This window comes from Primulina tabacum, chromosome 18 (genome assembly GCF_025594145.1).
Source record: "Primulina tabacum isolate GXHZ01 chromosome 18, ASM2559414v2, whole genome shotgun sequence".
NCBI lineage: Eukaryota > Viridiplantae > Streptophyta > Magnoliopsida > Lamiales > Gesneriaceae > Primulina > Primulina tabacum.
The window spans coordinates 20,086,573-20,110,388 of record NC_134567.1 but is presented as its reverse complement, the minus strand read 5'-3'; the positions used below and the strand labels follow the sequence as shown (position 1 = coordinate 20,110,388).

General features: G+C 35.5%; 4 protein-coding genes across 8 annotated transcripts; 1 reads left to right on the top strand and 3 right to left on the bottom strand.

The window, feature by feature from the left end:
* Positions 1 to 1,765: 1,765 nt before the first annotated feature.
* LOC142533634 (uncharacterized) lies at positions 1,766 to 9,854 on the top strand. Of its 2 annotated transcripts, XM_075640463.1 has the most exons (10): positions 1,767 to 2,050; positions 2,130 to 2,208; positions 2,311 to 2,405; positions 2,942 to 3,046; positions 3,159 to 3,238; positions 3,951 to 4,041; positions 4,221 to 4,328; positions 4,837 to 4,923; positions 9,168 to 9,236; positions 9,402 to 9,854. In XM_075640463.1, the coding sequence occupies exons 1-10, from the start codon at positions 1,844 to 1,846 to the stop codon at positions 9,555 to 9,557; spliced, it is 1,077 nt and encodes a 358-aa protein (XP_075496578.1). In that variant the 5' UTR covers positions 1,767 to 1,843; the 3' UTR covers positions 9,558 to 9,854. The 2 variants fall into 2 exon arrangements, with proteins under 2 accessions (XP_075496579.1, XP_075496578.1); XM_075640464.1 differs by lacking the exons at positions 9,168 to 9,236; positions 9,402 to 9,854 and adding an exon at positions 8,302 to 9,161 and having other exon boundaries at positions 1,766 to 2,050.
* Positions 9,855 to 10,203: 349 nt separating this feature from the next.
* On the bottom strand, positions 10,204 to 14,971 carry LOC142532349 (membrane protein of ER body-like protein). The gene is made up of 6 exons (XM_075638665.1): positions 14,531 to 14,971; positions 13,276 to 13,656; positions 11,808 to 12,122; positions 11,158 to 11,406; positions 10,994 to 11,055; positions 10,204 to 10,879 (listed from the first exon to the last, which is right to left on the bottom strand). The coding sequence occupies exons 1-6, from the start codon at positions 14,826 to 14,828 to the stop codon at positions 10,412 to 10,414; spliced, it is 1,773 nt and encodes a 590-aa protein (XP_075494780.1). The 5' UTR covers positions 14,829 to 14,971; the 3' UTR covers positions 10,204 to 10,411.
* A 2,642-nt stretch (positions 14,972 to 17,613) lies between these two features.
* LOC142533091 (uncharacterized) lies at positions 17,614 to 18,737 on the bottom strand. 4 transcript variants are annotated; one of them, XM_075639709.1, is made up of 4 exons: positions 18,393 to 18,737; positions 18,161 to 18,315; positions 17,997 to 18,086; positions 17,614 to 17,694 (listed from the first exon to the last, which is right to left on the bottom strand). In XM_075639709.1, the coding sequence occupies exons 1-4, from the start codon at positions 18,709 to 18,711 to the stop codon at positions 17,626 to 17,628; spliced, it is 633 nt and encodes a 210-aa protein (XP_075495824.1). In that variant the 5' UTR covers positions 18,712 to 18,737; the 3' UTR covers positions 17,614 to 17,625. The 4 variants fall into 4 exon arrangements, with proteins under 4 accessions (XP_075495824.1, XP_075495826.1, XP_075495825.1 ...); XM_075639711.1 differs by having other exon boundaries at positions 17,614 to 17,678; XM_075639710.1 differs by having other exon boundaries at positions 18,009 to 18,086.
* An 888-nt stretch (positions 18,738 to 19,625) lies between these two features.
* Positions 19,626 to 22,021, bottom strand: LOC142532348 (protein FAR1-RELATED SEQUENCE 5-like). Its single transcript, XM_075638664.1, has 3 exons — positions 21,956 to 22,021; positions 21,319 to 21,531; positions 19,626 to 20,666 (listed from the first exon to the last, which is right to left on the bottom strand). The coding sequence occupies exons 1-3, from the start codon at positions 22,019 to 22,021 to the stop codon at positions 19,626 to 19,628; spliced, it is 1,320 nt and encodes a 439-aa protein (XP_075494779.1).
* Between the last annotated feature and the right edge of the window lie 1,795 nt (positions 22,022 to 23,816).

Sequence of the window (23,816 nt, the reverse complement as noted above, 5' to 3'; positions counted from 1 at the left end):
ATTTTACATGCATGCGATTTACATAGGTTGATATTTCGGACGTTACAATTTGAGATCACTGCAAATCAATTTTCTTGGTTAAAAGAGGCGTAAAAAGTAGTTCAGTTAATAAAAATTCATTTTCATCATCATCTTGTTGTTGTTGTTGTTATTGTATAATTGATTGCACAACTTCCTGAATATTGGCTATAGTGATCTTCCTATGATGTGGAGAGGAGATATGATCTAACTGGGTTGGGAGTTTGGCTTCCTTGGAGTCGGTATCAGTTGGCTTCTCAGAGACAGAATGAACTAAAGAATCGCTCACTTTCTGCTCCTTGGCATTCACTTGTTCAAACAATTTGTGATCATTCTCTCAGAATTTTACATTCATCTGTAGGGAGACAAGATCCATATTTAGTCGATTTATCATAGCTATACCATCAAATGCAGTTGGGCAACATGATCATAGTTGGATCTTTGTTCGGCACAAACTATGGTCAGCTTTTGAATCTTTAGAAGATCCAGGAGATAATGTCGTCGTTGAAGAGTTTCAGCTATGACCACAGTCTTGACTTGTTGTAGAACAATTGATCCAATGATGACTACTCTGAATTCCACCAATTCATCAAAAAATTTGATTTTTTCTGCAGCGAATTCATTCACTTCATCCATCAGTAGGTCTATTTGAGTCTGAATACCTGACATTGGTTATGAGACGTGAACTTCAGCCAACTTAGCTTTTCCTTTCCCCGTGGCTATGGAGAAGGTAGAGACCTGTCCTAACTTGGTGAATTAAATGATAGCTCAGATGATTACTCTTTTTGTTGGTCTTGGATAAACGAGAGTCGTTGGCATCCTCGGCAACCGCTATCAGTTTCAGTTTTTTTACTAGCTGGTCAGAAGCCTTGTTTTTAGTATCCTCGGCCATTTGTATCTGAGAGATATGTATTGCCTTGATTGGTGTAGAGAATTGTCTGGTTTTTGTTGTTATGTGATTTTTTAGAAGAGGAGAAGAAGTTGTTACCTCACAGTCACTGGATTGTAGAAGCAGTTTCCTATTTGACTTGGGTCCAATTACCTTGCTTCCGTTCTTATCAACTAGTTTATTTTCAGCAGCCGATTCTTTTCCGATTTCTTTCGTGATGACCAAAATCCCAGCAGAAGAGATATTCAGTGCCTTCCTTTAGGCTTGAGAGAAAGGATATTTGGTGCAGTGACTGTTAGCATGAAAAATTTTATCCGTTATTTTAGTTGGGATCTGATCCTTAATAACTGATTATACTGATTTTTCAAGGAATAAATAGATTTGGACCGACTGATCAAATAGATATATTGTCAATGTGGTTTCATCAGTCAACTTTGAATCAGTTTGGCTATCAGTATCTTTCTTATGTTTTATTAGTCTACTTTTGTAATCAATTAGGCTTCTTAGGAAGCTTCTTTTTATGAAAATCCAGTTTTTCTCATTGAATTCAGATCGGTTAGCTTTGTTCAATCATCAAAGATTAAAATATTCTAACACAATAGAATAAAAAAAATACAAGATATTCTTTCGTTCGGGCAAGTTAGATCCGATTTACTAAATTTCAAGACCAGTTTAATCAGGTCTAACTCACCCGGATGGAACGGTTTTAAAACTGGATCGCCATTTCCAAAATGGGCCCCTTGTCATATATTTATTTATTTATTTATTATTTATTTACGTGCTTAAGTGGTTAATGGTCCCAGTGGACCCCTAATCATTTATTTGTTTATTTATTATTATTTACTGGTTGATTCATCTTCACCTCACATCTTAACACAGTTGTTACTCCTTCATTCCATTTGTTGTCTCGCACGTCGATTTGGCGACCATATTTCGATGGAAGATTTGCCGGAGGATTCAAAAACCGTCGGCGGAGAAATTTCCAGGCTGGTGGAGCAGGCCAAGGAATTGCAGGAGACAGCTTCGTGTCTTTTATCCCGCACCTCCCGTGAGGAAGATGCGCTCCGCCAGCGCGTGGCATCACTCGATGCGCACATCAATTCCCTCCGTTCATCGCTCCGCAGCTCTAAAAATGCTGACAAAGTATGTGCATGATTTTTGACAAACACGCGACAATGTCCGTATTCGTTTTATTAAAGGATGCTTCTGTTTAATTTGCTAGTTGGAAGAGGAGTTAGCGAGAGCGAGGTATGTGTTGAGTGAAGGAGATGCGGCAGCATACCTTCCAAGCAAATCTCATGGTTTGTTGGTTTGTTTTTTTTTTTGTGTGTGTTTATTAGATGTATGCTGTATATAGAAAATGGATGTTTATCTTTTTTTGTATGATTATTGTTTGAATGCAGGGAGGTTTTTGAGGATGTTTCTGGGACCGATTAACGTGAGGGCAAATAGGAAGGATGTGCAATTGAAAGTGAAAGATGAATACAACAATTTCAGAGTATGCTTTTATATTCAGCTCGTGAAAATCATCTATGTTTTGTTCTTATGCCTTTTTAATTTATGTCATTGGTGTTAGATAAGAGAAATTATTGGATGGGTATAGATGGACAGGTATCGGAAGATCATGAAATCTCATGGATAATGTCACATGAGGAGTGACAAGGCAGACTATTCTATGATGCACTAGTTGTTGATAATTTTATCTAACGTCAATAATCTATAAATAACAATCGTTGGCTCAACTAGCTTTTGGTGATTGGAAATCAGGAGACCCATATACTTATAGAGTTGACAGTTAAGCAATCTGGTGATTCTTGCCTAGAATTTTATTCTGTATTCACATAAGGCATGAAGACAACACTGGATAGCAGTAGCAAGCTATTTTGTTTTTGTCCTAAAACAGCTTTAGTTCATTTCGTTTTGGTATCTCTAAATTTCTTTATGCGGTTGCTTGTCCAGTATATTGCTACCTGTTCAATTTTTGAAGGCAATTGTTCCTTCCTAGTTATTGAACAGAATTGTATGTCATGGCAGGATAGAACAGCATATTTGTTCCTCTGTCTTCCGTTGCTGCTGCTGGTGTTAAGGTCATGGATTTGGGATGGATGTCTACTGGCACTACCTGTTCAACTTTACCAGGTACTCTGTGATCAACACTTCTTCTCCTTGGGCCTTGTATTTTATTGATATTTTGCATTTTCTTCAGAAGTATATCCAGTGTTCTAATCGTGAGCATAATTTTTTCTCACAGGCATGGCTGCTGTATCTTTACACAGGTTTGGCTTTGAGAGAAAACATTTTAAGAGTTAATGGAAGTGATATACGCCCATGGTAATTGAATATTGTTTAAACCTTATTTAATGAACCTGCTAATCTTATTTGCCATTTGTGAACAAAAAATCGACACCATTTTTGTTGCTATGCCAGATATTCGACGTATAAGTTTCTGATGACTTGGTGAGAGAGGGATTAAGGAGGGATCTGTGAGTAAACTGGGAGAGGAAAAGAACAGGATGCTATTGGTCTACATTGGCTGCTATGAGTGTATTAAGTTTTAGCGGAAAAAGTGTTGAATCATCACATGTTTTTAACAGGAAAAACAAATCATAACTCTAAACAGAACTCTCTGATAACATTTAATTGTGTGAAGATATTTAGGGACAGGTTCAGGTTAGCCTAACAAAACTTGCTCTGGATGCATTAACTGTATCTTATAATGTAGCCAACATGTAAAAAAATTTATTTCTAGAATGTGGTTGTATAAGTGATTTGCATTGGTTCTGTTGTCTTGAAATGCTACGATTTATTTGAAAATCTCAAACATTATTTGAGGAGATTGCTGAGCTGTAATAATTGGAAAACACGTTCTCTAAAATTTCTAGTGCGGAAAAAAATTTGTCGTTAAAAGTTTGATGCCTTGGTGGATGTATCGGCTACCACGTTTTCTTTGCATTAGCATGACTCTTGAATATCCTTTGTCTTTTGGTTTAGATGTTTAAAAGTGCACAATAGCATAAATAAAGTCAAGGTTTTGATTCTGCAGGTGGATTAAACATCATTATTGTGCTATGGCCATGGCTCTCATTAGTCTTACGTGGGGGATAGGGAAGGGACCTGATTGTGCTCGGAAGCAGGTGGATTATGCTGTATCAACATTTTACCCACAAAAACAAATACATGCACAAATCTGTGAACTGAGAAAAAAAATTAATAGATATACATTGCTTGGCTTCTTCTGTGTTATTTTTCCTCTTTTTTCTCCTTTTCTTCTCTTTCCTCTGTCATGTGATCACAAGAATATAGTTCATTGCAGAGAGGTATACAACTGTTCTTGAAATGGGCAATAATGCAAGGATTTGCCATGATTCTTCAGAATAGATATCAAAGGCAGAGACTCTACACACGTATTGCACTTGGCAAGGTAAATAATATTACTTTCTTCACTATCACCCCTTTGGCTGTTGCTAATTCACTTCTCTATATTCACTCAGTATTCATCTTTCAAAAATTAGTTGACGTTTTTTGTTTCTGGGTGTGGAAGTTGAACTTGTTATTTTCATAATAATCAGCCTCGCATGCATAAAGGATTACTAAGATGTCATTGGATAACTATGTATGCCTGATTAACTATTCGTTTTCAAGATTGCTCATGCTACATGTAAACAACGAGAGGAATAATTTTCCTTTAATTTTTTTGGGCCTGAATTTGATTTAAAGTTGATGCTCTTCGTCATCCAGATCCTAGATAGTGTCAAAACTTTTTAATCTCCTGGTAAATGGTAATGCTTGGATTCAGGAACTGTGGTTAGTTTTAACTTGTTAAAGCAGTCCTGTTGTTTGTGCTGGTTAAAATGGAACTTTCCTTTCATAATTTTTCATTCTGTTCTCAACTTTTTTTTATAGATGATTTTTTTTTTTGGTTGTTGTAGGCCAGGAGAATGGATGTTGTTTGGGGAGAAACTGCTGGAGTTGAGGGTCAGTTGCTGCTGCTCTTCCCTGTACTTTTTGCTTTGCAGGTATATTGTTGCTAATTTTTTAGTTCCCAGTGAAAGAATTTTGTTATATGAGTTATTTATTGGAATGATCTCAACCTTTGGACAAATGTTATTTTTAAGAACAACTGGTTGGATTTTCTTCACTCATATATGTCAAGAACCGGAACTCGTTTCTCATATTTTCCAATACAATCTCCCAAAAATACTTTTATATTATTTTATATCTTTCAACATAATCATTATTTTTAATTCAATTTTTGAAAATTTTCCAAAAAATTAAAGTCTTAAAATACCTCATACACCATTAATATAATTAAATATATATGATATGACATCACTAACCAATACGTTTTTATGACATGATGTTTACCGTAACAAATGGATGATTCAAAAAATTAACTAAAGATATATCACATTGTCCAAAATAATGTCACAAGACACATTTTCTAAAAGCAATTTCCAAAAACACCCAAAAACTCTGTTGAATACAGCTTTTCTTTTGAACAATACACTGTAAGCTGTCTTATATAACTTAAACGATAAAAACAATGCTTTGCTTCAGTGTAATTAACTGTACAATATCATATACGACCGAGAGAATATAAGAAACCAGTTTATGTGCCTCGGAACTAACCAGCTCAAACCAATCAATGCTCCACGGTGAAGGAAAAATAAATCATGTTTGATGGTGTATGTGCTCCAAATGATGATTATGTGGTTCTTAACATTTTCCTTCTAAGACTAACAAATGGAAATGCTGAGTTTTGTTCAAGCCTTGTGTGAAATACCGCTGGTTTGCTATTGACAGAGATGTAGAACATATCATGAAGTTTCTCATGAATTAAATGACTTTGATTTTCATATGTCGTGGTAAAAGGGGATTTTCAGCAATGTGTAAAGCTATCTTATTGCCATAGAATAAAGAAACAAACAAGAAACAACCGACTGTTTTTTCGTTTTCTGAGAAATCAAAGAACCACCAAGTTTAATAAAGCAGCCTGTGAGGCAACATCGAGTCATGAAGTATGTTCCCACGTCTTAATCACTATAGGCAGATAAATGATTAGTGGTGTTAGCTAAGAGTAGATTGGCTAAGCTTAGTTTTCTATATAAAAAAAAAAGTAGATTAGCTAAGCTTAGGCTCTCTTTTAAAATATCTCAAAGTATGAAGGGCAGCATTCATGCGAGATGATTTTGGAGGATGTATGAACTGGTGTAAATGGTTTTGCACCAGCAAGACCTGCTTAGGAATTTAGTTCGATATCATATGTCCATTGATCCATATAGATGCCCCTCGAACGACTTTGACACCCAGAACCAAGGTCTTTGATTTTCAAATAAAAATTTAGATGATGTGCAATGCTGAAATAGAGGGTTCAATCATTAGAGAACCATTTCACTTTCACTTAACAAATAAGGAGATTTTGTGATGAGATTGGATGTACCTAGCCTGGGACAGAAGTGAACTTATGTTTAAATTACCTAAACGCGTACTTGAGACCATGTTGTGATTCCAATCGCTTACATACCTCGTGCTGGATCTGCTGATAATGGCCTTGAAGAAAAACATTATTCACATCCATTTAATAAATAGGCCAACGTTAATTGCTACAACACTAACCAAACACCCAAAATGTATCGTTGTAATCAATTCCCTCTTTTTGAGTAAAATTCTTGGCCACTAAACTAGCCTTGAAACGGTCTACACTCCCTTCTGGGACGATGCTTCACCTGGTGTACCCATTTGCACCCAATAGCTTTCTTACTAAGATGCAAGTCAACATATCCTAAGTATGACTGGACTGCAATGTCAGCAACCATTGCATCTCTCCATCTGGAATCAGTGGCTACCTCATGATAGGAAATAGGTTCTTTAATAACAGAAACAGAGGTCAAACAAAGCTGTATAAGATTTTGAATGGGTGATGGATGATACATGTATAATCAGTAAATGGATAAGGTATGATGTATAATAGTAAATGGATAAGCTATGATGATTTGATTGTAGGTAGGATGGAAAAACGATAGTTTTAGGTCCAGATGCATATGTACTCCTTGATTCGTTTGAAGGTATGATTGATGGTTGTAGAGGAGGAAATGCACAAGGGGAGGTTTGCATTGCAAATTGGCTACCCATGAAATGGAGCTTGGGGGTATTATTCAGATTTCAGATAAGTAGGCCAGTTTTGAGAGCTCATAAAATTAGGCTGATATTGTGGAATATATGGAACTTTTGGAAATTGTAAGGGTATTGTGTGAGAGCAGAAAATTGGATATTAAGACAATCGATAGAATTTTGTGAAGTAGCATTTTCTTCAATATATTCCAAATTCAAATGATTTCTGGAAGACACACTAAAACTTTCATTCATTTCGGATAAAAAAAATTAGAATTATAGGTTGATACGGAGTACAAAAAAAGAAGACAATAATTTTTTTGGAGACTTGGTGATCTTGTGAATTAAGAATTATAGGATGAAAGATAAAAAATTAGAATTATAGGCTGATACGGAGCACAAAAAACGAAGGCAATAATTTTTTTGGAGACTTGGTGATCTTGTGAATCAAGAATTGTAGGATGAAAGAAAAAAATGAAAGATTTTTTGTGTATTTGTAGACCAAAAAACGGCTAGTTTTAATTTTAAAAATAAATAGTACACTGGCTAGTTGAAAATAATTCAAGCGAAAACAAAAAACAAAAACAAAAATATCACATAAAACACAACGGTCATTTGACCAAATTATTGAGATAAAAAATATAAAATTCAAAATCCAAAAACGTAGCAGCAGCCTGGCCTACCATGTGGGGCTATTTCTACCACAAATAGTAGCTACTTAAATTAAAACACTGGCACTATGATCCAAGCTCTTTACTAGAGCTTTTTGTACAAAAAAGCTGGTGCAAAGAGCACCGTTGTGGATGCCTTTAGTTAGTAACGATTAGCCCTATCTCGATCAATACAATTACCATTCTTTACACCTAGGAGCATCAGATTTCTTTGGAGATGAAGAAAAGAAGGTTGAAATAGTAAGCACCGCAGATGATAAATGTGTATTAGAGAAAGCAATCGTCCTATGTGACTCTTCTTCAAATATGATTGAAAAAGCTCTAATGATAAATGGTAAACATTTTATTATTAATCTTACTCCTTGGTGCATATAACTATCATACAATCCAATTGAAAATTGAAGAAACATTTGCTGTTGGTCAAACTCAACATGGCATGTTGAGGCACAAGCACACAAAGGAAGGTGTTACCAGGTGAGTGATAAATGATCATCCCATAACTGCAGCAATCTCGAATAATTGACAAAAATTGAATTGGAACCTTACACTCGTCTTTTCTCAATGCGGAGCAAAGGTTTAAGATTCGTTGACCTTATCAATTTTCTGTTTCAGATCCTTCCAAACCGAGGATGTATCTGTAGAGCGAATAATACCATCAAAGATTTCCTTAGACCCAGCACTTTATGATCTGTGATAGCACAATTTCATTACATTGTTCCTACTGATGCTGCTAAGATGATCCTGCTTTTGGTTGACTACAAGTTCCGGCAATGAATATTTGTTTTTTGCTTGTAGAGATAAATATTGTACGACTTCATGACCTATAGTTTTTAGTACCAATCAACTGCTAAAAATTAGATTAACACAGGTATATCTAAAGTAGAACAGATAATTGAAAATGAAGGGAGCAGCCATTATGTACATCTGAATAGTGGAGTTAACTATGAAACTGATGAATTGCTGTTCATTAACTTCGTTTTCAAATTTCTAATTTTGAAACTGATGAATTACTGCAGAATTTGTACAGGATCAATTTGAAAGTGATGTAAAATTTAAGAAATTACTCAAAAATAACAGATCGAAAAAATGAAGCAAATTATAGTATGCAAATGAATCGACCATAGAAGTGCTCCCAGGTAAAAAACTTATAGAGCTCTACATTGAGGAAAGGAAGAACGAGGACTCCATTCAGATATGAAAATTTTTTTTTTGGGTCCATACAAATGAAACTTTCTTATACACATCAGAGAGAATATAAGCAACCAATTTTCCTGCCTTGAAACTAACTAAAACCAACTAAGGCTGAGTTGGAAGAGAAACAAATAATGTTCAATGGTGTAGGTGACTCAAATGATACCCGAAAGAAGATATAAGATGGCCAAAATGGGCAACATCTTATGTTTTGCCATGTGAATGATTTACTATTCAGCTCAGTGTTTTTACCTCAGAAACCTGTTTAACCAGCTCTTTGCTTTCAGGGTTTTGAGGCGTATGTTGGGTTGTTGTATCTTAAAACAGCACTTACTGGATTCAGTTCAGATTGGCAGGTAAACAGAAAACTGAACTTTTAACCTTGGTGCTTTTGTAATAATTTTTCTTCATTTTGTACAAATTGAGTAGCTCTTTGTTGTCTAAAGTAGTCTTGGTCAATAGTGTCTCATCTTTTGCAGCGATATTAAATGTTGTCAAATCCTAAGATGTGCATATTTCAGGTAATTGTCTGTGGAATTCTTCTTATAATTATGGCCGTTGGGAACTTTGCTAACACAGTGCAAACCCTTGTTACGAAGTCTCGGGTTAAAGCAAAAATAAAGAAGGGTAAAAGCAGGGTAGAATTGAATCAGGCATTAGATGACAAAAGTTTGTGATTAGAAAGGAATATCATTTACCTTTGTGGTGGTTGTTTAATGGGTGGATGTTGCCAAAAAACTTATTTCTTCGGTCTTGGTAATTTATTGGCAATGGCCTTGTGGAACTTGTTTAAGTAGATGTTATTGTGTTTCTTACGGTATTCTTGGGTTTTAGCTTTTGAGAGGTGAGAGTCGATGTATTTTCCTATTTTTATATACCAAAATGTCTATATACAGCCCTTCTCAATTTCAGGAATTTTGTGCAAACGAATACAAGCTTTTTTTAATCAATTTTTAACTTGCATCTGTGTAGAATTTTGTCTATGTTATCCCCGAGCTTTGCTTATTAATGCAATATGTATCATCACCTTTCTGTGGTGAGTCTGTCGTACATGATTTGGTTGAAAGAAACAGTGCATCACCAAGCTATGCTGAATATAATCAAACTTCTGAAATGCAGCAGGTTGTGAGACAAAATGCATCTAGCACTCGATAAGTCTCTAATTTTGGAATACAGCAAATGTGTTGGGTGTCATAATGTGGAGAGGATTTTATCCTCTGTGAAATGTCAAAATGGGTAAGATGCAGTTCACCTCAAGAGTTATCTCCTTGCCACATACGCGAGGGAACTTTAGTGTTCTGAGGACCCTTGGACCAAGAAATATAATTTTCATGGTGTCGAGTACCAAAATAAAGATGGAAAGGCCATTTAAGTGTCTTACAAGGAGATGGAAATCGAAATTCGAAAGAAAATAGAACGTACAAGGAATAGACAGCCAAAACCTAAAGAAAAGAACATTGTGACTCTCCTGTTTTTCTGCTATTTTATTCACCATTTAGCTCTAATACTAAACCAAACTTGCTAGTGTTACTTAATATCTAGCCCATGCAGAGTCTTTAGGAGACATCTTAGAGAGAATCAGATTGGCAGCTGAACTTGATTGGAACAGACAAAGTTTCTCCAGAATTCTTTTGATTAATACACCAGCAACATATGAAATGCCTGATGCCTCAAATCCCAATACAACATAAGGCACGACTGTTTTCACATAATTCTTGTGGGGTCTACACACATAAGCCTTCCCAATAGCTAGAACGGTAATGCACAGGAAAGAAGTTGCTCCCACAACGACCAGCTTGAGCCCCTTGTCATCGTTCACTCGGAATGAGAAACCATAGACCACAGCAGGCAACGAGCCAAACATGAGGTATGATAGTATAACAACCACGGTATGAAGTAAGAAATTCTCCCTTCTGCCCAGGAGTTCTCCATAGCGATCCTTTTGATCAGTTACTTGATCTGAATGTTGATCTCTTCGATCACTTCTTAGTTTGCAAAGCTGTACAATTTTACTTGGGAGTACAGAATGCCTGCTAGCTTAACTTTCTATTGGTGTTTATTGGTGTTGATTCTTGATCAGAGTGGGTGAAAGGCTGAAAGCAAGTCTACTTACATTGTGACAAATGACAGAAAGTCCCCCAATCAGATTGGCCAATCCCAGTGCTAGAATATTTACTGTAGTGCAAGAAATGACAGAAAAACCAAAACATAAGAGTAAATTTCTAGCAAACTGAAGAAGATTTTTATGCAGTCGTAAACTAATTGAAGATTACTTACATGTGGTAATATCAGCACCAGCTGCGGATGACAGTACACTTAGGCTGGTAATTGATTCAGCCAATCCACCATATACTATGCTTTTGACCACTTCAATTGCAAAATCATTATTCACTTCTGTCCTTTCACTCACAGTAACACCGATTTGAGCAGGTGGCAATCGCTCAACCACTGTTTCTTCCGAAACAGTTATGCCTTGCTCTATTTCAGAAGCTGAAGGTGTACCTATAGATATCACAGTATCCTTGCCTGCAATTGAAGTACATGATAGAAAACTTACTAACAATGATACCTGCAATCTTTTCTGCATTTACACGTGTTATTGTTCTATCCAATGCGCCTTTTACTGATGAAATACCACCAAATATTAGTGATCCACCAGTTAGGACTTCAAATTTGGTTTTCAGAAACTTTGGTTGGATAGCTTGGACCCATGAAATGTTCCGTTGAAATCTGAGGCTTTACATTTTTCAATTGTTGGTAAGAGCCGGATGACCTCCTCATTAGTGTATGCATGATTCAATTAACATGAAATCCAAACAGAAAACGGAAAAATGAGAGTACCCAGTTGAAAGTAATATCTAACGTGCAGGCATGCTTTCAGTTTTCGTAGAATTATAAAAGGATGAAAAATAAGTTAACCTTTCTACCTGGGATTTCCTTTCGTACTCTCTGATTGTTTATTTTGTCCTCCTCTGATTTCTCATGTGCTAGTGGAGCATCATTTGGGGAGACCATTAACTTTAATCCACCTTTTTGTGAAGATATAACTGGATCCTGTGCAGATTCTTCACATGTAATTTGAGTCTTCTCTTGAAGTTTTTTCCCTGATATACCAGATTCACCATTGACTTGGTTTTCTTTGCTCAGCTTTGATCCATTCAATTCAACCTTTGTGTATCCTTCAGACTGCTCTTTTGCGGTATCTTTTGTACCATGTGGAGATAAATTGTTAAAAAGCATTCATCTTAGCACTAATTCATCATGAATGTAGAGGCGACTATGATGCGTATACTCTTACTCTTTCCAGATTCGTAAAAGGTGAAGTTGATAATTATACCTTTCTTCTCCGGTCTATATTACCGTTCCATTTAAAGAAATGTCACAACCTGAAGAGGGTATGATCCTATCTTTGCATTATAGAGTATCAGTATTCCCAGCTGTGCCTATGAGTGCTTCATAAGCATCAGGTGACCCTTTGAATTGGGGAAATTTGACCATTTTGTTTGTAAAGTTAAATAATGGGGGTGGGATTATGCAATACCAAGAGAATACTCTTTGTGTAGCATATTTAATTGGGTGTATATGTGTGCGTATACACATACATATATGGTGTTATATGAGACATATTTGAAAACCGTGCGTCCAACTTACATGCTACACAAGGAGTGTTCTCTCAGTTGTAGCATTGACTAAATCAGATAATGGGGATTACTCCGGCAGTATTTTCTCTCCTGCCTAAATATTATTTCCTTGTGGGATAAATTCTCTGTGAAAAGATTACTAAAATAGTCCAATACAGTCATTGTTGCCTTTAAACAGAAACGATGACTCCAGATGTGGCAATGGACTTTGTAAGCGCTTTGATGCTCATATACTTTGCGTACTGTCATGTAAAGGCACTTGACAAGTTAGAACGATGCCAAAGCCAAGAATATGAAGTAGGGCAAAATATACTATATTTCATGTGCTTGATATGCTACAAAATTTCAGAGAGAGGAGTATTATTTTTGCTGGCCTCTCTCTTCACATCACCGAGTTAAATTGGTGGTAAGCAGAAAAGGGACAGAGGGATCACCTTGCTCAACTATTCTCTCCTGGTTATTTGATGCAAATCACTTCTTTTTTATGCTTGGTAATGGTACTTGTTCTTTCCCATTTTTATCTCCAAATATCTGAAACAACTTGGATCCATTCCCTGAATATTCCGAGGGTTAGCTTTGGCTTTCTACTCATTCTTGGGATTAACTACACAGAAAATTTGTCATCTCCTTTGCTCTTATTTGTCCATAACAGCTTACCTGTTGGAATGAAAAGGCTGAAGCAAGATAAGCATCTGTATAGAACACTCCCCGTTTCTCGACCAGCGTCATCTTCAGCCATTTCAACATCAGATGCCTGACTTGGAGACAGCTGCAGATTCTGTTTTGTTACGCTTAAAATCTTCATCAGGAAGTTGAACTCTTCGTTTTCTTTTGCGGAGAATAACTCTTCTTGTGATGCAAGAATTGCAATTAGGACAATATAAATCATGTGTCATTTGTTTCTGTAACACTCTCTCGACATCTACTTCTGTTTCTTCCAGCTCATCCTCATGCATCAAATCACTTGCTGTGCTCTCTATCTCACTAATCGAATACTTATTATTCGCACTGTTTCCTTGTACATTTGAATTCGACTCAGAAGTATGAACAAGAAGTTTCTGAGATACTATCTCCGATTCACCAAGTTCTGGTGGACTTTCCTCCATTTGCTTTTCTCCAGAATTGAATTCAACACCTGAAACCAAATTTTATTTTACGTGGTGCCGATATTACACAGAATCCTGCCATTGCATGAATCGAGATTGTTTTCTAGACTTTTCTCCTTAATATGTTTAGAGTTAAACTATCATATTACGTTGATTCAGTCTCTGTTAATCCTAGTACTATCAACTAACCTTCAGTTTCAAATTTTTTAAATTTTTGTGATTCATCTACTTAGGCCATTGTCCACTATGGTTCTGAATGTGGTCAATAAACATAATTCCATTCTAATGGGTCCAAGAGCAGGTTCGACACTTCCATATTCCTTCATTCAAATCGACGATTATGGTGAGATCAAGAATGGCAGGATTTAATACGTAAGTGCTAGGCATTCAACCACTTGATGTTTCAAGCATTTATTCGTTCCACGTTAATTAGAAGAAAAATGAAATTACTGAGTTTATATGGATTCTTACATTAAGCCCTGAAAAATGAAATTACTGAGTTTATATAGATTCTTATATTAAGCCCTTCTCCGTGAAAAAAAATGTACCCGTTCAAGTTCTCAGGTGGTCAACCAAATCAGATTATCTGGACTTCCTCTAGTAAAAAGATAAAAGTTCAATTTCAAATCTTGTGTGTATTTATACATAAAACTTAGGTATAATACACACACATATATATAAAAGTTCAATTTCAAATCTTGTGTATTTTTATATAAAACTTAGGTATAATACATACTTATATATACATATGTATGTATGTATGGGGGGAAATCAAAGAAAGGTGGTCATGGAGTGGGGGATAAGGCTCAGGAATATCATACTAAACTGTTTCAAAGTACAAAGATATAATGCAAAAGCACTTGACAGCACATGCAGGCTATCATACACATATACCATCCTCACCTTCACCTTTGTCGAGGAAAACAAGATTCTCTTGTTTCTGCTGCCCTTCTGCATATTCTCCTAGGACCTCATCAAGTCCTTTCATCCCATTTTTAGCTAAATTTGCAATGAGCATCGACTGATTTACATGCTCATTTCTCTCAGAAATTCCATCTTTCACTTCATTTTGTATACTTTCGACGTCACCCTTCTCAGTTCTTGATTTTCTTGCCTTGAGAAGTGTCTTGTATTCTTCTTCTTCTTCTTCCTCCTCCTCCTCTACCTTTTCTTTCACCCAGGTTTTCTCTTCTTTTTCCATTTTCACACACAAACACGACACTATGATGATAAAATTATTGAGGCTATACGATCATCGTCATAATGCAAGAGGAAAGCTGTAAAGCAATATGTCATTGCACACTCGTGTTTGCAGGCATCCAGGGTTCTGTGGTTTAGTCGATCCTGGGCGTAAGGGCACTGCCCTGAGCCTTTCGATGACTGGCACGTGGCATTATTTATTATTTATTTTGAATTTATTTTATCTTGTAATTGACCAACCATGGTTTAGGCTTTTAGATCACATGTGTCATTATTTATTATTTATTTTGAATTTATTTTATCTCGTAATTTCCAACCACGGTTTAGGCTTTTAGATCTCTACGTCCGCTCAAAATTTTGGGACTCCCACCATTTTTCTTAAAACTTTTCACTGGTAGCCCACTGGACTCCCACCGCTATCCTTCTCCTCCGTCCTCGCCACCACACCGGCGAACGCCCTTGCCTCGTCGTCGCACAAAGTTTAACAGGTTCGTGTCTACCTCGCCAACACAGTACCGGTAAAATCGATTCTTGATTTGGGAAAAAAAAGTTGGTTCTTTCTGTTTGTGTGAAAAATCGATTCTTGATTTGGGAATTTGTACTGCAACTTACTCCAGTTCACTGGAGATTATTCTGTATGTTGTTTCTGAATATTGGTGGGGTTCAGCAATTGAAAATTTATTGTTTCTGCTCTGTGTGGGAAAATATATAATTTTGATGATTTAACTGAAATTTGTAATTTTTTCTTACTTTTTGCTGTAAGAAGTTTGAGAATGGTGTTCTGTTTTGTGAGAATTTTTTTTATTGCGAATTTAAAATTTTCTGAACAATCCATGGGTTTTGATACGATTAAGACTCCACTATGAGCTGTTGGATAATCAACAATTATTCCCAAATTTGCAAGGCAAATATCATGTGCTGTCTATCCAGCCAAGAAAAAACCTGATATGAGAAATTGTTGATATTATACTATTACGCATTCAAGCATATGTGTCCTTCATGTAACTAACTTGGTTGAAGAATAGTTGGATCTTCTGATTTCAGCAAACATGAGGAATTTTGCAGTTTACATGAGACATACGTGTAATAGTATTATTGCATATTTGAGATCTGGTGTTTAGCGAGAAGGGCCTTCGTCACTATTGTCTCAAATGCCTTTCACTATATTGTGTTTTTTTCACAAAAATGTTAGCAAACCTCCATTTGTTTGGCCTAATTGAGCTTGGACATGGATGTTGCAGAGGAGGAGGAAGAAGAAGAGTGTGGCTATTACATGGATTGATTTGGTTTTCATTGTTGTTTGATTCGGAGGGTTGTTTTCTGAAGTTTTGTTAGCCATTTATACATTATATTTTCTGGTAAAATAATCCAATGACTACCCAAGAAAGCCAATCTAGAAGCCTGCCAACCTCTTCGATTTTGTTGTGTACAATTAACTAATTTCTTACTGTGCTTCTTCATGGTTTTGTTGTGCTTTCTTCAATGTAGGTTTGAGTCGAAATTATTATATCCCCTCACGACAAACCTATCTGCCGCGATGGTAAATTTTTTAATTTCGTGTTCTATATTCATTTAACCATTTTTAATTAGAACTTATGTTATTGTTTTTTTTTTATATCATGCTTAGTTATCGAATTTTTTGTAAAATTTTTTCTTGATGTAGGAAAAAACATATGTTGTTTTTAATGGGAGAAAACCCGGTGTTTATGGACAACGCTGGGAAGAGGCTCAAGCACAAGTTAATGGCTTTAGAGGTGCTTGTTACAAGGGATATAGCAATAAAGAAAAGGCATTGAGAGCATTTGATGAATACATGAAGAAACCTTTCGTTGCTACTGGTTCGAGTTCAACGTCCTCTCCAATTTCGAGTGCAACAGTTCGCTCCAACTTCTAGTTCAACGTCCGCGCCAAGTTCAAGTTCAACGTCCGCTCCAAGTTCGAGTTTGAAAAAAAAAACAAAACGAAAAAATAGCTCAATTGGTTGATGCTCAAGTAGAGTTAGCACGTGAGCATCAGAGAAATGCATTAAGAATGGAGGAGCTATCTGAAGAGTTGAAAGTCTTGCTGGAATCTCTACAATTTCGTGATGATGACTAGATTTCTTCTTGGTATTGCTATGACGTTCTCTTTAATATTGTAATATGTAAGATATAATTAAGTTAGCAGTAGCTTAAAATTCTCTAATATTGTCAAGAATTTGTGTAAGATATATTTAAGTTAATGCTTTATTACTGGTACAAAAAAGTAAAGTATTTGAAATCTATTGCATTTGAAGGAACGGGTAATGTTACTGCTCAAAAGGACCTAACATTCTGGTCTTGCAGCTCACTAAAACAAGAAACTTGTATATACTTCTTCACTCGTGAAACCAACATTCTTGAACAACTAATAATGCCACAAATATGGTGGCATACTACTATAACCGATTAGTCTCGGTGTACCATCTTTCCGAGCTCCTTCGGTCAAACAAAGCAAACACAGAAACGGGCACGGACTTGTGGTATATTCCAGACAAATACGAACAGGATTCTCGAACAAGGAAAAGAATGGAAGCAAACCATCCATCGATCTTGAGACCCAAAACTTCAAACTAACGCAAATATATTTTTTAAACAAACAAATCATGCATTTATTTCGGCAATACTACTTTGTACGTTACAAAAGAGACAGTACTCCAACCACATTACAGGCAAAAAAAAACAGACAACAAAATCTTAAATTTTTGTCCAGCTTCACTTCATCCAAACTACTGTTAATATTTGGCACCAACTGCTTTGGATTCGGGCCTGGTGGTCCTGTCACGATTGAAATGAAGGCATCCAGAGCTCATTCATCCTCCGCTGGCCCTCCGCTGGTTTCCGAATAATCTGACATTTTTTAAGAAACGAACACATACATATAAAAAAAGATTTGGGTTCATATGATGTTTTTTAAGAAACGAACACATACATATAAAAAAACACATACATCCATCTTTTTCACCTTACAACCCACCCAATTAATTTTGGGTTATCTGTTGTTTTTCTAAGTTCATATGTACGGTTAGCAATCTAGACATCTTCAAGAAGTCTTGGTAAAATTTTACAAAGTTCGAAAATTGAATGCTCAAAAACCACAGAAAATACAGGTAACGAATATGACAACAAGAAACAATTACCACGCCAAGGACCTTATTCCTTACTTGTGATGAATGAGGACCCTGAAACTGATAAGGGAATAAATTCATTTCACCACTTGTATAAAAATTTGTATTACCTTCCTGCACGAGACATAAAAAATATCGAAGATAATAACGCATTGATTTAATAGTGAAAATAAAAAAAAACGAGTTACCATTTGATTTGAGTACTGTAAAAAATGTTGAGGAGGTAAAAATGGATTCTGCGAGAATGTTAAATTTAAGTGTTGTTGGGATAGTATGTTGTTTATTTCCCGTGCGGTGGTGTCATCTTGTGAACTTTGTCCCTTTATTTTGCCTCCTTTTTCACCTAGCACATCCAAAGAAGATGGTCATCTAACTGTTTAATTAGTATATGATCACAATTTTGAATAAATTAAAACTTACTTGGAATTTCAGCTTTTTCTTTTCCTTTTCTATTTCCTTTTTTGCTCTTATTATCCCAATGTCGTGTAATATTTGCATTTGTAACTCTTTTTGCTTTACCAGTAAGTGGGTTACGTATGAATACTTCATCAATGTGACCGTCACTTGGAATATCATCACACGGCGTCTCATCATCTACACTCAAATTTTGGACAAGGTTGGATATTTCACATGTTGCTGTATCAACCAACTTATACAAACTTTTTCTCGCATCCTCATGAGATTTGCTCAATTGAGTTAGATCATACATCGATCTCATTATTTGGTTCACAAACACCATCTCAGATTTATAACCACCACCACCACCACCACCACCACCACCACCACCACTTTCTTTGAAGTCATTGTTAACTATAGTTTTTATATTCTTCATCCATCTCTTCAAAATGTAACAGTTGGGTAAAACAGTGACGTCCAAAGAGTTAAACACCATCAAAACATGCTTACACAAAATCCCCATTGTCTCAAACTTAGAACAACTACACTTTATTTCATTATTCAGCTTATTGAACACCACTTGTCTGACCCTTGAGTTTTCATCGTGAGATTTTACTCTGAACTCAATCAAATTCCAATCATTACCAAAACAAGATGGTGGTTGAACATATTTGCAATTCAAAGAGTTAACCAATTCAATTTCGAATAACTTGTAAATGGAAATAGTGTAGACATCAGCAGCATGAATCAACAACGGATGATTTTTTAAAATCTGCGTAGGCTTACCATGACGACAACGGGTATCCTCAAACTTCTCCTTCTCCCGCCATTTATTTAGAATTTTTGTATAATTCATCACAAATTCATACAAAGAACACATTTTATTACCTGCTTTCTTCAAAACCATATTTGTGACCTCACTCCTTGAGGTAGCCAAAAGTCCCGCACTAAATCTTCCATTGCTAAAAGCAGTAGCCCATTTTTTCCTGATTTTATACATCCCATTCAACCATTTATGACCACACAAATTATATATATCGATCATATATGTCCACGTGGCATCAAATTCATCTTCAGAGTCGCAGTAATTCATGCATTTATACCACAACTTTTTTGAAATTTGAATCGCCATTTAAATTCCCAAAATGTGAAGGAGCATTTTGATTTATATGCCATTGACATAAACGATGATGTGAATGTGGAAAAACCGTTTCAATGGCATTCATCATGGCCTGGCATTGGTCTGAAAATATAGTTTCAGGTTGTTTTTCCATACATAGCATCAAGAAATGTTGTAAACAACCACTCAAAAGAAGCTTCGGTCTCATCTGACATAAAAGCCAAACCAAACAACACATTTTGCATATGGTGATTTATACCAATAAATGGAGAACAAATCAAATTGTATTTGTTTGATCTATATGTTGTGTCAACCGACAGCACATCACCAAAATATTCATAATCCACTGCACATTTGTAGTCCCTAAAGAAAAAATTCATCACTCTATCGTCATCATCCAATTGCACATTCCAGTAAAAGTAATTCTCTTTGTTCGCCTTCTCAATAAAATATTGGATAAGTGCAGTTGCATCTCCATTCTCAACTTTGGTATGCTTTTTTAGCCGACTCATATGGTCATATGCATCTTTTTTAATAAAACCTAAATTTTGTGGCCCACATGCTTCATTTTCCATAAAAGAAACTGCATTAGAGACAAATATTCCAGCATTCACCATAGCTTCTAGAGTGGATTTTTTTGCATGTGATAAATTGCGTGCCGATCTTAACAGGTGAGTTTGATCAAGTGCAAACATCTCATGATTATGCTCCTCCAAAAATCTACTCACCCGCCATTCACCCCTTTTTTCCCTTGTAATTTTCAATTTGGCTTTACATTTAGTTCTAGTTATCAACTTTTGATAAACTGGAATCCTTTTACTAGAACATTTTTCATCTTTCAAACCTTCACATGAGCAATTAAATTCCTTTGATTGAAGTTCAGTAGTTTTGGGAAAACAACGTTGATCACCCTTTCTCACACTAAATCCCTTGGCATGCGCGTACTGACAATACAACAAATATGCCTCTTCAACACTATTCACAATTGAACCCACTGCTAGTTTGTTCTCCAAAATATCGACAACAGAGATTTCAGTTAGTACCTCAACGTTTTCTGGCATAGATAAATCAGAAACTCCACATTGCTTTTGTGAAATGTGATCCAGTTCTACTCCTTCAATGTATTCTCCCCCCAACTCTTCAGTTGGGTTGTAATCTTCCATTGTCAAGTATAAAACCTACAACAACCAACACAGATTCAACTACAACAATAAACATCAAGTTGGTTGCAGGAACATTCCAAGCAATTGAATATTTCAAGCATATTTTCAATCTATACATATCTAGCTTACTTACTAAGAAACTTAAAAATAATCTGGAATGATAAAATGCTAAGATAAGTACTTGTATCCTACATATGAAAGCTTCTGAAATTTATCACTTGCCTTAAAAAAAACATCAACTGCATACTATGTAATATAAAAATAATCGGGAATGATTAAATCATAAGACAAGTCCTTGAATCATATATATGAAAGCTTCACTTGATTAAATCATAAGACAAATTCCCAAATCAAGAATCGATTTTTCACACAAACAGAAAGAACCCACTTTTTTTCCCAAATCAAGAATCGATTTTACAGTAGTGTGTTGGCAATAATAATGTTGCTTTAGAATAATGTTCTCCTATAAATTATAATTAGCAGATTTAAAAATTTAAAAGCAAGAATACATAACTTCAAATCACGCATGCGGGGGAAAATTATAGAAGATTGATACCATCAAATGGGGAAAGGAAGAGAAGAAAATTAGATGAGGAACTGACATCCCTTGAATAAACACATTATCGGCATTACAGTAGGTTTTCAAGCAATATATTACAGAATATACCTTCTGAAAGCTCTGGGCAGCTTCTGCAGTTGCATTTGCGCAAATAGACTTCTCCAAGGACTCAAGGGCTCGTGACGGAGATGTGATGGCCGCAACGGTGGCCTTCCCCGGTGGGTGGTGGGTGTTGAGAGCTACCGTGAAAAGTTTTAAGCAAAATGGTGGGAGTCCCAAAATTTTGAACGGACGTAGAGCTCGAGGGCAATATCTAAAAGCCTAAACCATGGTTGGTCAATTACAAGATAAAATAAATTCAAAATAAATAATAAATAATGCCACGTGTCAGTCATCGAAAGGCTCAGGGCAGTGCCCTTACGCCCAGGATCGACTACACCGGGTTCTGTTTAGGGCTTGACTTTTCTTTTTCCTTTTTGTGTTTTCGATAACGAAAAGATACTCATTACCTGCAGCTGAAGTAATGTGAACTGCCTATCGTTATCTATAAACCATAAAATAAATTAGAGAGTACAATGAATATTGGGGTTTATTTTAAAAATAATATAATTTTAAAAAGCATTTATTAAAATATTACAAATGTGGGGTGTTCGTAAAAATATAACAATCCGGTGTAAAAAACTCCGGATTCAAATATTTTTTAAAAAAAATTAGAAGTCACGGACTCAATGAATCCGCGACAGACTGTCGCGGATTCATTGAATCTCGTGAGTCCACTTTCCCATCCCGTGACTCCGCCTTCCATTCCCATGACTCCACTTTCTCAACCCGTGACTCCGCCCTTCCATTCCCGTGACTCCTCTCTCCAATTTAAATTGCGCCGAAGACGTAACAATTCGAACACATTTTCTCAGCGCAAGTCTTCCTTGTTTTTCTTCTTCTCTAGTTTCACTCATTTTTTGTTTCGTTTTTGGCGGCGACAGTTTCTATTAATAAAAATTCGTCTCGATCGGACGTTGTGTTAATAAGTTTGTTTTTATCGAAAATTATCAGGTATAAAATTATTTTATTTTTATTGAATTAATGTTGTTTTCTAATTTTTGTTTTTGTAATAATGCTTAACTTTGACAGGTTATTTCATACGAGTGAATCATAAGAGGTAACGTTATTATTTTTAAAATTTAATATATTATTGTTTTGGAATTAAATTTATATGTGAAATAACGTTATTTTATTGTTTGGGAAATTAAAATATATTTTAATTTTTTAATTTTCACATATTATTTTTTACAATAATATGTGAAATAACGTTAATTTTATTGTTTATGACGAACATTTTTTATTTTTTTTAATTTTGGGAATTAATTCCCAAACAATAATAAAATAACGTTATTTCCCAAACAATATTTCATACGAGTGAATCAAAAAATTTATTATTGTTTGGGAATCCTAATTGTTTTGGAATTTAGAAGTTGCGATAACTTTTTTTAACATTTTGGGAATTAAACAAATTAAGATTTTCATGTTCCTCTTAAAATATGAAAACAATTATTTATAGCTAGAAAAGAATTTACAATTTTTTTAACATTTTTTTAACATTTCATTGTTAAGTTACGGTAAATTTAAACAATTTTGTCAGAATTAAATTTATTGTGGAGATGCTAAGGAAAAACCAGTAGATGTTGGATTAAGTACAAAACCAGTAGAACCAGTAGATGTTGGATTAGTTCAAAACCAGTAGAACCAGTAGATGTTATAAACCAGAAGTACTTGTATCGCGCTACAACCTGCTTAAATAATTTCTTAGCTAAAACCAGAACTAGAAGGATACAAAATTCGAAATATACACTAACAGAATCTTGCGTATCTCAAAGTCTCTAAAATATTACCGTTGATCTATTAACTTGATACCAGCATTTATTGCTTCATTAAATGCCATTAAATGCTATACAAGAACATTTAAGACGGTATACCATTTTTGGTATGAACTGCGACTGATTACTTTTGATGTATCCTGCAGGGTCCATTTTAAGCAATAAAGCTGAACCACCAAAAAGAAAGAACCGTTCAGTTTTTGAACGTTGAATAGAGCCTATATATGGAGATGAAGGATTTCGTGAAGAAAGACGCAGCATTGAACAAAAATCTGAATTGAAAAACATCATTCGAGCATTGTTAGAACCTTCAGTTATCTAAAGAGCTCAAACAATGAAAAAGCAGGACACGCTTCATTGCATACTCTTGATCATTGAGATCATATTGTGCTAGCTATTTTTCGTTATATCTTCTCAAGCTATTCACTTCACTATTTCATTGATAGAAGAATTTGTAACTGGAAAAGAGTCTTTTCCAGAACTTAAGATCATTCAAGAAGTTGAGTTGTAAAGCTAAGAGTTTCAATAGGCGAAGGGTAAGTCCTGTTGAAGTGGTGTGTACAATTGTTGTGCTGTATTCACCAAAGTCTTTTAGTGATTCACCAAAGTCTTTTAGTGATACCTTCTGAAACAGAAGAAGGGGAGACGCAGAAGATTCATCTTCGAACTTCCAGAAACAAACCTTGTGCTATCTACTGATTTTCGGCTTTATTATTTTTCACCCACTAACCA

Excerpts from the sequence above, each read along its gene's own strand:
- LOC142533634 (XM_075640463.1), top strand. The coding sequence starts at position 1,844 with ATGGAAGATTTGCCGGAGGATTCAAAAACCGTCGGCGGAGAAATTTCC. Across the intron at positions 2,051-2,129 it reads GCTCTAAAAATGCTGACAAA|TTGGAAGAGGAGTTAGCGAG; the intron begins GTATGTGCATGA and ends TTAATTTGCTAG. Across the intron at positions 4,042-4,220 it reads CTGATTGTGCTCGGAAGCAG|AGAGGTATACAACTGTTCTT; the intron begins GTGGATTATGCT and ends AGTTCATTGCAG.
- LOC142533091 (XM_075639708.1), bottom strand. The coding sequence starts at position 18,711 with ATGGTGTTTGTGAACCAAATAATGAGATCGATGTATGATCTAACTCAA. Across the intron at positions 18,316-18,392 it reads AGAAAAAGCTGAAATTCCAA|GTGAAAAAGGAGGCAAAATA; the intron begins GTAAGTTTTAAT and ends TGGATGTGCTAG. Across the intron at positions 17,695-17,984 it reads GGAATAAGGTCCTTGGCGTG|ATTATTCGGAAACCAGCGGA; the intron begins GTAATTGTTTCT and ends AAAAAATGTCAG.
- LOC142532348 (XM_075638664.1), bottom strand. The coding sequence starts at position 22,021 with ATGGGAATGGAAGGCGGAGTCACGGGATGGGAAAGTGGACTCACGAGA. Across the intron at positions 21,532-21,955 it reads GATTCAATGAATCCGCGACA|GCTTTTAGATATTGCCCTCG; the intron begins GTCTGTCGCGGA and ends ACCATGGTTTAG. Across the intron at positions 20,667-21,318 it reads CTGCCCAGAGCTTTCAGAAG|GTTTTATACTTGACAATGGA; the intron begins GTATATTCTGTA and ends TGGTTGTTGTAG.
- LOC142532349 (XM_075638665.1), bottom strand. The coding sequence starts at position 14,828 with ATGGAAAAAGAAGAGAAAACCTGGGTGAAAGAAAAGGTAGAGGAGGAG. Across the intron at positions 13,657-14,530 it reads TTTCCTCGACAAAGGTGAAG|GTGTTGAATTCAATTCTGGA; the intron begins GTGAGGATGGTA and ends ATTTGGTTTCAG. Across the intron at positions 10,880-10,993 it reads TTTCTGTCATTTGTCACAAT|CTTTGCAAACTAAGAAGTGA; the intron begins GTAAGTAGACTT and ends AAAATTGTACAG.